At 45.0% G+C, this 12,981-nt stretch overlaps 1 protein-coding gene across 2 annotated transcripts in view; it reads left to right on the top strand.

The window, feature by feature from the left end:
* SP110 (SP110 nuclear body protein) overlaps positions 1 to 12,981 on the top strand; it is a 54,950-nt gene that overhangs the window by 6,350 nt on the left and 35,619 nt on the right. For both annotated transcript variants that reach the window (XM_074398911.1, XM_074398910.1), the window contains exons 4-8: positions 308 to 589; positions 921 to 1,004; positions 2,067 to 2,150; positions 6,363 to 6,440; positions 8,937 to 9,005. In XM_074398911.1, the coding sequence (XP_074255012.1) occupies positions 308 to 589; positions 921 to 1,004; positions 2,067 to 2,150; positions 6,363 to 6,440; positions 8,937 to 9,005 (597 nt within the window). The remainder of the gene's footprint in view (positions 1 to 307; positions 590 to 920; positions 1,005 to 2,066; positions 2,151 to 6,362; positions 6,441 to 8,936; positions 9,006 to 12,981) is intronic.

Here is a 12,981-nt window from a genome sequence, read left to right on the forward strand (position 1 = left end):
GACTAAATTGTATGACACCAAAATTAAAGACAATTAAATTCCTGGGTACAAACCCAAACCCAACTTTATGTGTGAAGCCATTTGGGTATTAGATCAGGGCTTAGATCGCAATACCCAAACTGGATAAATAAAATAGAAAGGGGCTGCAGGTGGATAACGGTGACAGTGAATCAGTTCTATGCACCTGGGGGACAATGAATAACTCCATGTCCGCATCCTGTTGGAAGGCGTGAATTGAGAAATCCCCTTCCCCAAGTAATTCTGAGTCTCTCCAGGGTACTGATGTATGTCCTTTCACCAATCCCAGTTGGTGAACAGCAGAGCAGAGCTTCCTATGAACAGCAGAGCAGAGACACACCAATCCCACTTGAAGCCCCAGCTGGCCTGGCAGGAGGAAGCTCCCTCCCTACCCTGCTGCCGCTGCCCCAACCACAACCCCCTCAACCAAGCTGTTCATCCTGTGCGCCAAGAGTCAGTGAGCCTGGAACATCCTCACAGCAAAGCAAAGAGATCCTGAGTGAATCACCCAGCCCATCTGACCCTACCCTGCCTCTTCCTGGACTCATCCAGGAAGGAAGGAACACTCCAGGTGAGAAGCAGATCCCATCCAACACCTGTATATCCCCAGCGTAGGGTGCCTGTGCCATGTTGCCTCCAATCCCAGCAACTTGTCTTTTATTGTCCTAGTTCTTCCCCTGCACCCACCTGCCCATACACAGCCCTTTTCAAGGGGAATTATGAGCACTGCCAGGAGGCTGGGTAAGACCTAGAGTCTAGAACTCCTGCTTCCCACTCCTGGGACAGCCCAACCCTCCACCCTTGTGCCTTGAGGCTCTATCTCCCCCAGGAGCTTCTAACATTCACCCTCCTCCCTCACATCCAGTCCCTGTGATCTGTAATAATTTCCTTTCCTCCTTCAGTGACTAATGACAAGTTAACACCCAAAATGAATGAGGAAGAAGACTCAAAAGAGATGCCTAGCCTCCTCACTGGCACTGTGCAAGGTAACACTGTCTGGGGCTGATACAGCTTAGCTCAAGGTAGGTGTGAAGGGAGAAGAGAAATATCTGCCAACCAAGAGGCTATGGTGGGAACCCTGGGAAAAAAAAACTGGGCGTGACAAAGACAAAGAAGCAGAAGGGGCCTATTCCCCAATGCAGCAATGCAAAACAAACCAACAACCAAAACACCATTCTGCATGGACAAGTAACCTACGTAATACTCAAGCTAGTGACCCTTAGTGGATTCCTCACGCCCACCTGATTATGGGAGCCTTTGATTTTCAACCTGCTTCATTTGTATATGGTTTGGATTCTAAGAGCAATGTTATCAAAATTACTAGAAAAGATGATAAAATAGTTAAATGTCTGCTCGACCTGATACTTAGCTTCTAAAATTGTCTCACTTGTCCTCCCAAACCATTGTCATAATGGAATTTGATTACATTAAATATGAGAATGGTATGTTATTGGGCATTGTCAAAAATGAGATCATGGATTCTGAGCTCTCCAGTACTGAGAATAGGGGTCCTCTCTGATGTATGCACCTGGAGAACAGTGAATAATTCCATCGCCCCCTCCTGCTGGAAGGCATGTGTTAAGAAATCCCCTTCATAAGAAATCCCTTTATGTAATACGAAATCCCCTTCCCCTGTTTCATAGGTGCTGTTCACAGGAAGCACCAACTGGGATTGGTGAAGGGACACACATCAGTACCTTGGAGACTTAGAATTACTTGCGGGGGGTGGGGGGGCGGATTTCTTAAGACATGCCTCCCAACAGGATGGGGACAAGGAGTTATTCATCAAATAATGTTTCATCCACTCCTCTAATGCCTACCGTCCAAAAAGGTTAACGTAATCAGGAAGCTGACAGCAATGGAAGAACAAGTGGATAATTGAGTGTGAATGTTTGCTGACTTTCCCACTCCATTCCACCCCTGCCCAGGCCTTGGCTGCTCAGTTACTCTGTTGTTTTTGCTTGTTGGAATAGAGCATTCACTTCCCTCCTCACTCTGGTCCCTGCTTGTTGTTCCTGAGATCTGAAACTTTTTCTTCCTCCGTTCAGTGCCCAGTGACAACCTGATCCCCCAAGTAAAAGATAAAGAAGGCCTTCAAGAGATGCCCCACTCCCCCTCGGGCCCTATGCCAGGTAATCTTGATTCAGTTCACCTAAAAGCTTGCCTTTGTTTCTGTGTCTACTGAGAGGAAAAGCCATTTGGATCTAGAAGATTGAGAGGCTCTCCACTCACCTCTCAGCAGCAATCTTGGCTCAGCTTCCAGTTCACCCAGCACTTGGGAGTGTGGACAGGCAGAAGATCTGACCTCTGAATGGATACAGAGTCCCTGGGGAGGGTGCAGGAGGCAAGTCTGGAAAAGGCAGACTTGGATAGGGCCATAGATGACGAGGGTTAGAGCCCCACCGCTCCCTGTAGGCTTGGACTCCGAATACCACAACGTGCCTGAAAAGGACACATTCACCTGCCACAAGTTGTGGCAGGAACCCCAGGGGAACAGGGAACTGAGTCAGGCTGGACAGTTTAACACAGCCACTCTTCTGAGGCCACTTCAATGAAGTCGTGCTCAAAACTGCTCTGTCAAAATGCAAAGCAAATGAACAAGGGCACTGTGCAGCCCTAATAGTGAATTAGTGCCACAGACCTGGATGGTCCTCCTTCCAAGCCCCGACCTGACTGTGGGGAATTTTCACTTTCAACCCTGGTCATTTCTATGTCATGTGGAGTTTAAGAGTTGATATTCCTAATATAATTTGAAAGGTAATAAATTATTCCAAAGATCTAATGACTGCTTGCCACCTGCCTCGGTCACCTATTCCTAAGCAGGCCAGCGTTTGAGGCTGATCTCATAGCAGTGTGTAAAGAAAAAGGTGACAGCTTCATGTGAGATGGGCCTTTATTTGTTATGGCTTCAAGCCCTCTGTCTTTCTTCGTGCAGCAAAGACCAGCAGAGCATTATATATCTTTGCTGTTAACAGATGCTAGCAAGCATAGGCTAGCTTCTGCTTTCTTCACACAATCCTTATACACGGAAATATATAAGGCACCTAGACTTCTTCACTATTTCTCCAAGTAAAATAACCACAGATAGAGCAGTTAAAGAATATTCATACATCGACATCAAAGCAACAAGATATATTTTTCATACAGCAAAGACATCCCCCTTCATTGTGGCCATCAGATTTCAACGTCACCACTTCCCGCTCTCTGCTTCATTCCTTGAGCAAGGGCTGCTGAGAGCAGCAACTGTGTGACTGTAGTCATGATACCCCGTGTAGGGTTGACCAAAAGGAAGGAGAAGCAGACCCAGGGTCAGGTTTGGCAAGTTAACCTGCCAGGCCGGCTACCTCACCACTGGCAATGAAGGTAGCAGCCTGGCTTACACACGATGGGGATTATATGGGTGGGGGGGGGGGGTTGCAGGTAGCCGGTGCTAGTCTAAGAAAAACTGCGTCTTGGTTCTCAGGGGCTGACATTCTGCTTAATTGGGTTAACAGCCTGCGTTTGAGAGCCAGGTGCAACCACGTTCTGGAACCCAGGTGCCCTGTTTACGAGGCTTGTGGCTGTTTTTGTTACGAGCTTGGCTTAGCAGGGGAGAACAGGGAGGAGGTCTATGGGCTTGTCTTGCTGTGACCCTAACATTCCAGTCTTTTGTTATATATATAAAAGAAAGGGAAAAGGGGCGCCATTCATTTCTAACTGCTTCATGCTGAGTAGGGATGCAGGTTGGGGTGAGGCTGGCTTGCAAGTTGGTAGTCCTGGAACATTATCATGTCTTGTCTTGTGCCACGGGTAAAAGCTTGTCATTGATTCTGCAAAAACTGGATAAAAAGGTAAGAGGCAAAGGCCAAAGAGCAAGAGAAGGAAGAGAGTTACAGCAGGGCCGAGGAGGGGACGCGGCCACGGGGCCCAGGAGCTGAGAGGCCAGCCAGGCCAGGAGGGCCAGGCGGAAGCATTGTTTTTTTTGTTTTGTTTTGTTTTTTTCTGGGTTTGGTCATTGAGTCTTTTGATATTATTTTGCACTCACCTAGATTTATTGAGAAACTGCATTTTATATTTAAAAAGAGGCACAGACTTTTTTTTTCAGCAGTGAGGAGGTCTAGGCCTCTGCAGTTTTTGTAGACTAACTGCTGTTAAAGCGTCTAGTTGATTTTGGAGGTGAGTGATAAAGTTTGCATTTTTTTTTTTTTTTTTTTTTTTTTTTAGTGACGATTGGCAGTTTGGGGAGAGCAATTGAAACTATGATAATGAGGTTTTTAGGCTTCCTGCTTCTAACCTGACACTAGTTGTGACTTTAAGGGCTACTAATAAGGGAATGAACTATATTGGGGGGGCATGTAGTGTAGTAGGGCAGGGAGTTTTCGGTGTGGAGGGACAAGGTCAATGTTGGGGGTCAGGTAGACAAGGGTGCAAGCACCTGTCTAGTTGGCAGGAGACAGAAGTAGGTTGTGGATTCACAGAGAGAGAAGGTGCCTGCGGTGTTAATGTAAACAGACAAGTGGATTGAGAATGGGTGTTGGAATGTGTAGGCTTCTTGTTTGGAGGGACTTGGTCCAGCTTTAGCAACCTAGAATGAGGAGGAGGAGAGAGAGAGAGAGAGAGAGAGAGAGAGAGAGACCCCTTTGACAGCTTCTGTCCGGGGAAGGGGTTTCCATGTTTAAGAGGCAGGAGAGGAGGTAATGAAGACGGGCTGGGTAAAGAGGCCGTTAGCTTCAGGGGAAACTTAACAATTTACTTGGAGTGAGATATGGGAAGAGGAATTGGAGATGCTTTGAGTTGAGCCACAGGCAGAGGGAGGGATGGTGCCTGTGTGTATGTGTCCCTGGGAGAAGGTGACACTAAGGGGGCTTGGCCAAGTTTTGAGGTGTGGAGGGTTACGGGGCTTTGGTTGGCAGGGTGAGGGAGTTTTGTGTGGTTGTAATTGGTAGTGTATGTGGAGAGAAGTTTGGGAGCTCTGTTAGCGAGGGCGGTGGGGTCGTTCTAGTGACGGTGAGGGCTCTGTCTACAAAGGCAGAGCCTTTTTGGATGGTGTGTGAGAAGCGAATGGGAATACGGTCCTAGGATTGAGAAACTGGGATAGCTGAGTAGGCAGGAGAGATAGGGAAAGCAGGTATGGGAAGGTGGCCTCTTCTAAAGGGTTTATGAGGTGGCTGATAGAATCCTATGGATAAACTCTTTTTGAGACTTTTTTTCTTTTTTTCTTTTTTTTTTTTTTTCGCATGGTAGTAGTGGCGAGGAGAGGACTTTTACTATTTGGTATGTTACGGGGTGAGGCTTTTTCTCTTGGTTGATGTGAGGGACAGGAGGAGAGCCGAGGGCCCCTTGAGAGGAAGTAACAGAGCGAACATGACAGTTTGAGGTTGTGTCTTTCAGTGCAATAAATAGACGGGGTAAGACAAGTAAGGGCGAAGGAGAAGGTACAGGGGGTGTGCACCGATATGGAAGGATTGGTGAAGAGATGTTACAATTTCCTTGGCTGGTTTTTGAGGGAGGATGAGTTTTTTGATTTTTGACTATCCACTTTATCTGGAAGGAGGCTCCTTGTTGTAACAATGAAGATTTTCGGTGGGGGAATACTGGGGTTGGATTGTGGGGATCATGAGGAGAAGGGTGGTAGGGGCAGAGGAAGGGAGGCATTTTTTTGCTGCCTCATGGGAACTTCCTATTCCCTTTTGAGATTATATCTGATTTTGTTTGGTGTCTTTGGCAGTGTATAACTCCCGCCTTAGCTGGGAGGTGTGCGGCTTGGAGGAGTTGGTAAATAAAGGGGTCATTAGCGATGGGGTTTTCTGCTTAGAATGGGAGTAGGACAGCAAGGCATGGTGAGGAAAGAATGTGAGAAAATGGGATTAGATAGGGAACAAGTGAGGGGTTTGGTGGTGCATGGGTTTGAGAGCTGGGTGTGACCACATCTAGGAACCTAGAGGCCCTATTTACAAGGCTCGAGGCTGTTTTTCTTATGAGCTCAGCTTAGCAGGGGAGAACAAGGAGGGGGTCTATGGGCTTGTCTTGGCTATGATCCTAACACCCAGCAGTTTACTTCTGCAATTTCCATTCATTGCACCTTCTTCACTCACTTCTGTTCCATCCATAAGAGAATCGAAAAGGATCAGACTAAGCCTCTGTTGTGGGGTAGTTGTGCCTTAGATCCCTGTGATGGTCACACAGGTAGCAATAACCACAAGTTGGCAAAAATCAAGACAGAGCCAGGGAACCCCTAGGGCTAGCAGATCCCCAGGCCCCGGGCCGCATGCACTTTCTAGCTTTCTAGTTCTTCCACTGATTTCCCTCAGCACTTTCTCTGCACCTAATTTGAGCTCTGAAGTGACGTATATTTCTTTTGTCAGAGATAAGAGATGATTCTCTGGAACCAAATGACCCAGAAGAGCCCCAGGAGGTATCCAGCACGCCTTCGAACAAGAAAGGTAAGGAATGCCTTTCTCCCGTAGGGTGAATTAGAGTTGCTTTCTGTTTATCTGATTGTATCTTATCAAGAGCACCACTATGTGACCACAGTCCTGATGCCAAGCACACTTTGTTTCCACAATTTCCTTTCACTGCATCTTCCGTAGAGGTCTTTATGAAAATTATCAGGAAACCAGAAGGCATTTGGAGATATTGAAATATGCCATTGGATTGCCTGTCCTGAAAAATAACCAGTCTTCTATATCCACAACTTCTTAGAGTGTTAATTGCACCTCCCTCTTTAACTGGAAGTTGGTTCCCCAGAGAGGACCCCACTTCCTCTTAAGACATGGCTGGGCATTCTGTCATCCATCACTCACACCTCATGGTGGGAGGCAGATCAGACGTCCATCCTTTGCTGCCTACTGACCCCATCTAGCCCCTTCCTCCCCCATCCTCTCCTTTGAGGCTTAACCATTCAATTAAAATGTTCACTCACTCATCATCAATATCATCCAATACTAATTTCCCCAGTAATCCTTTCACAGGCTGTTTTTCTGTCATTTCAAATCCCAGAATCTTCCTAGATGCCTTCAGGGTACACATGGATAACAGGCAATTCTGTTATCCAATACTCTGGTCTCTCAAATCCTTCATCTTCTCATTTTCCATGACGTTTTCCTCCACCAATTTTTGGCCAACCATACCGAAAAGCAATCTACAGACCTTATCATCTTTCAAACCTGGCTCAGTTTCCCAACAGTTAATTCCAGAATTCCTTTTTTGATACCTATCCTTGAGCTTTTTTCCTTCTATAGTTATCATTCAACCACTGATCACTCTTTCCCAGCCCAATCCTAAAAAAAAAAAAAATAATCAAAAATATCTTTTTCTGTTTTCTCGTTTATTTGTTGTTTCCTCTGAAGCTGTCCTTCAGCCTCATTTGGATCACCAGTGCACTGGCCTATCCTCCTTTTAAGCCATCATCTGCTTTTCTTTGCTTCCCAGCTTTCTTAACATTGACACTAACCTACAGTCCAAAATTCATCATTTCAGTAATCCATTGCCATTATCTCTTTTTTTTTTAAACGGAGTTTCACTCTTGTTACCCAGGCTGGAGTGCAATGGCACGATCTTGGCTCACCGCAACCTCCGCCTCCTGGGTTCAGGCAATTCACCTGCCTCAGCCTCCTGAGTAGCTGGGATTACAGACACACACCACCATGCCCAGCTAATTTTTTGTATTTTTAGTAGAGACGGGGTTTCACCATGTTGACCAGGATGGTCTCGATCTCTTGACCTCGTGATCCACCCGCCTCGGCCTCCCAAAGTGCTGGGATTACAGGCGTGAGCCACCACGCCCGGCCCATTGTCATTATCTTAAACCTGCCTTTCCTCTCTGCTTTTTCCTGGAACTCTCTAGCAAGTCTTGGAAGGCCCTGCTTACCTGCTTCCTGCACACCGCCTCTGAAAGCCAGCAGTGTGGGAAGGAGTTCCACAGCTGGGCAGACGGCACGCGCTGGGATTCATGGTTCCAGCACAAATCATCTCTCCCTCCTGTGTGACAGTGCTGCTTCCTGCAATAATCCTTTCAAACCTCAAGCCCTATTTTTCAAACCTTTGACTCCCTCTCCTCCTGCTTTTCGCTCAATCAACGACTTTCCCTCCTGTATCATCAGAAGATACCAGATGAGAATCCCCTTCTTTGTGCTGCTAGCCTTGCAAACCCTGACTGCCTCTGTCTCCCTCCTCTCCAAGTTCCCCCCTTCTCTTCTAAGACAATCCTTCCACCTCATCTTGTCGTATCCATGATCCCTTCTCTCTCAAGTATTCATTACAGCAGTATCTCTCACACAAGAATCTGCATTCAGACAATAATTACATGTATCATAGCTCATAAAAAAAATGCTTTTTCTGGACCGGGCGCGGTGGCTCAAGCCTGTAATCCCAGCACTTTGGGAGGCCGAGGCGGGTGGATCACGAGGTCAAGAGATCGAGACCATCCTGGTCAACATGGTGAAACCCCGTCTCTACTAAAAATACAAAAAATTAGCTGGGCATGGTGGTGCATGCCTGTAATCCCAGCTACTCAGGAGGCTGAGGCAGGAGAATTGCCTGAACCCAGGAGGCGGAGGTTGCGGTGAGCCGAGATGGCGCCATTGCACTCCAGCCTGGGTAACAAGAGCGAAACTCTGTCTCAAAAAAAAAAAAAAAAAAATGCTTTTTCTTGATTCTCATCTCACTTCAGCTACTTCCATAGCTCTCTCCTTCATTTTACAGCCAAGTGTCTAGAAATGAGCTACCTAAACTCCTGTCTCCATTTCTTCACTTCTCCTTCTTCTCTGTCATTTTAGAGTCCCTCTTCCCCTACTACTCCCTGAAGTAGCATCACCTAAGGTCACCAATGACCTCCTAGCAATATGGTTTGAAGGCCAAAAGTAAAAGCTGAATATCACTGATATGTAAGATTGGCAGATCAATATTTGTAACTATAAAACATTATCCTTTCATTTTAGGAAAGAAAAGTAAAAGATGTATCTGGTCAACTCCAAAAAAGAGGCATAAGAAAAAAAGCCTCCCAAGAGGTAAGATGAGAGTAGAAGAAGCAGCCGGAGGCTGGAGACAGCTCACGCAGGGCTTATAGGTCAAGCCGTGGAGGGCTGCATTTTATTCTAAATGCAATGGGAAGCCATTGAAGAGATTTAGTCGGTGAAGTGGCAGAATCCAAGCTCAATTTTGCTACTGTGTGAAGAATGAGTTGGAGCTGTGAAAGCATGGAGGAAGGGCAGCCATTTGGGGGCAGATGCCAAGAGAGTTCTTAGGGGCTTGGATTCAGATCTGACAGTGGAAATGGAAACAAGATCTGTTTTGCAGATAATGTTGACAGGATTTGACATATTGTTAGCTACAGATGAGAAAGAGAAAAGTCAAGGCCTGCTCTTCAATTTCTAGCTTGAATGATTAAGTGGTAACGCCCATTGCTGAGGGAAGATGCAAATGTATTAGGGGATGACTCTTAGAGTTCAGTTTTTGACCTGTTCATTTAGAGGTTTCTGCTAGCCATCTATGCAGCTGTGCATACATGTGTGTTTTGACCGGAACGTAAAGGGTCTGAGATGTTACTCCACTTGCATTGATATGTCCTTTATATATATGAGTGCTGCAGGAAGACAAGGTATCTGGATTAGGGAAAATAATTCTTTACCAATATTCACAACCAGCTCATCAGCCAGAGTCACATTGCAGAGTCTATCTCCCATACACAAACCCACAGGCAATGCTAAGAGAGCTAATGGAATCTTTCTATTCAAAATAGACTACAACTCATATATAAGGGATGTAGAAGGATGGATTTCCTGTTTAGATACATGACATGGACAGCCATCATCCTCTCCTCCTGAAAGGAAAAGGAAAAAGCTTTGCTGCTTTGAGATAAAATGGAAAAGATCTTGATTCCAAAGGTCCTCATCCAAGCCTTTGGAATTTAAACGCGTCTTTCCAAAGGCCAGAGAAACTCCAGGTGTTTCTGGCTTTTACAACCTAAAGATGTCTTCAAGATCTGGGCTTTCTCCCTTGTGATATATAAATACCTAGGGAAAGACCACTCCAGTTATCCTGGTACTTTAGGACTTAACCTAGGAAGCTAGTCCTGGGTGAACCCATTTGGCCATCTCAGGAGATAAGAGAAGTTGTATTATCCTTTTAGATCCGAGCAATTAACTAGAAAAATAAGTATAGCTCTAATTCTCACAGTATATGAAGAATGAAATGTTTCTGGGGAAGCAAAAGCAAGTATTTCTTATATTTACATCATATACATGTTTATGTCTCAGGAGCTAGGGCTTTTTATAGGAACACTGAGAAATCAGGAAGTTATATTTCCTCACAGTATGGCAATTTGGCACTCATTGAAAAAGTCTGGTCCAGAGATACATACATACATTCTCTCTCTCTCCCTCTCACTCTCTCTCTCTCTCTCTCTGTGTGTGTGTGTGTGTGTGTGTGTGTGTGTGTGTGTGTGTGAGAGAGAGAGAGAGAGAGAGAGAGAGAGAGTTATTAGTAAAATAAAGGAATTCTAATCTATGGGAGAAGAAGAGAGAACCAAGGGCCCAGCCCTGCTCTCAGAAATCCCAGTGAAAGAGGAATCCAGTAGGCAGACTGAGCGGACAAGACCAGTGAGGACAGAGGAGCACCAAGAAAGAACATGTCAGCAAGCCAAGAGGGAACGGTTGACTATACGGAGAGACAAAGATAAATTCAGAGAAAAGAGCCTTGAGTTTGGTCACATGGAATCACTGGGAAACTTAAGAAGAGTTTTGGTGATGGAGGCGCGAGCCAGTTGTATGCGTAGAATAATGAATGGGAGGTAGTAACATAGGTAGACAACTGTAGCTGTAAAGGGAAATGGAGCAATAGATGGCAGCCTAAGCCAGTGGCTTAAAGCTTCCTTTCCCTGATTTAGTTTACCCTTAGCATGATCCCAGTGTCCTTTTAAGGTACTTCAAAGAAATGATTCCATTCTATGAAAAGTAAGTGACCTTCCTGGGCAGGCGGGAGAGACAAGCTGCTTTCTCCCCCATTCTGCTTATAAGTCAGTGCCCTCTCACCGTGTTGTGTGTGTTATCTATGAGCCTCCTTGGTTTACTGTAAACTACTCACGTCATTCACTTCACACTCCTGAGCTTTGTCAACCACTCTCACAACTTCAATGACCACCTCTACACTGATGGCTCCAAAACCTACGTCTTCAACTCGGGTTTGCCTTCAAGACACCCATAGCCAGCTGCACACTGGGCATCTTTGTTTGCAAGTCTCCCATTGACACTGCAGTCTCAATACACCCGAAATTAAATTCATCTTCTTCACCAGAAACCTAGTCTTCTAAGTACCGTTCAGATATTTGTTCAGCAAACATGCAGTGAGCACTAACTGTATATACCCATTCTGAAAATGGAAGACAGGTGTTTTTAAAGAGAGAAAGCAAGAAAGTGAACCAAAAAAAAAGAAAGAGGAAAGATTACAGAGCTTGCAACCTGGCTGAGGGAGAGAAAGAATATAAACTAGAAAGCGCATCAACAAGACCATTTCAAGTAGTGATGACAGGATGAGAGAAAATAATGGATAGGATTATAACAGTGACTTGCAGGTTGGGGTGGGGGTCACTTTGGATTGGATGGTCCAGGCAGAGGGACTCAAAAATGCAAAGGACCTGAGGCAGAGAGGAAAGACCAGTGTTGTTGGCGATGATGAACAAAGACAGTGATAGAACGTGAAAGGGTAGACAAGGATCAGATTATTAGGGTTCCACAGGCCCTTGGGGGATTTTAGAGGTTATTTAACTTGAAATGAGGAACCTGCTTTACCCAGGTGCCAAGCAAAAGCCTAAGTCATCCGTGACTAACTGAACTCTTGTTAGTACATTGACAAATTCTGTTGGTTCACCCTCTTCTTTTCTACACTAAAATCTGATTAGTTTATTTCCATGCTTAAATCTTGTCCTACTGCCCTTAGGATAATGTTCACTGTCCTTAATGTGATTGTTAAAGCTCTCTCCAATCCAACCCTTGCCTTACCCTCCAACTATTAATATGTCTCTTTCCTCTCAAAACTGCAGTCAACCCATCTGAACTTTCATTTCCTCCCCTTTCATTTCTCTTCCCTTTGATCCTTTGCACGTGCTCTTCTCTTTGAATGCTATATTCTGAACCTGTGCTACTCCCCATAAATGTTTAGTTATTTCCTTTTCATCAGTGGTATTGGCTTATGTCTACCTCAGGAATGCATACTCTGACCCTTAAATTAGCCAAGCTGGTCCCGCAGTTTCTACAGCACACAGCACTGGCTCTTTTGGAAGATTCCAAATACTCTGTTGCGATTACTTACATAATGTGTCTCTTCTAGGCTAGATGGTAATATCCACATACAAATGAGCTATTAATTATTTCTTGAACAAAAAAAGGGAAAGAAAACATATTTTCTGCAACCCAAAATTTGAATAATGATCTGACAAAGGATAGTTTATGTATATATTATTGTGTTATGAAAAGGGGTCACAGAAACGATGGGCACCATGTGGTGTAGATACAAATTAAAGGTCATTGGAGGGAAATTTCCAATACAATTCTGCAAATTCTTATTATCCCCCATTTAGGGCAGACATAGATAGTCTGCACATCCCATGACCAGCAGCCCAGTACTGAGATGCCCACTCCCATAATGCCCTACACATTATAGGGTTAGGGGGACTGGGCATGTCCATGCAAATATACAATTACGAACACTCCCTGGTCAGAGAAGTGACCTTGTTAGAAAGGGGAAACCTCTGGAGTGTGGGGCTCGTGTCAGACGATCAGTTCTGTTGAGGTAACTCTGACCTTCTGACACCTCTCTGCCAAGCTACCGAAAGGAGTAGATGCCAGTCCCTTCCATGTTTGTCTTTCTTCATATTGTATTTAAATGAATTTTTAGAGATTTTTTAAAGGAACCATTTTATTTTAAATGTGACAGATGATATGCTTTAAATTTTTTTTTCAATTTTCCAATATTTTTATTGTGATAAAA

The sequence above is a fragment of the Saimiri boliviensis genome, chromosome 5 (genome assembly GCF_048565385.1).
Source record: "Saimiri boliviensis isolate mSaiBol1 chromosome 5, mSaiBol1.pri, whole genome shotgun sequence".
In the NCBI taxonomy this organism is placed as follows: domain Eukaryota; kingdom Metazoa; phylum Chordata; class Mammalia; order Primates; family Cebidae; genus Saimiri; species Saimiri boliviensis.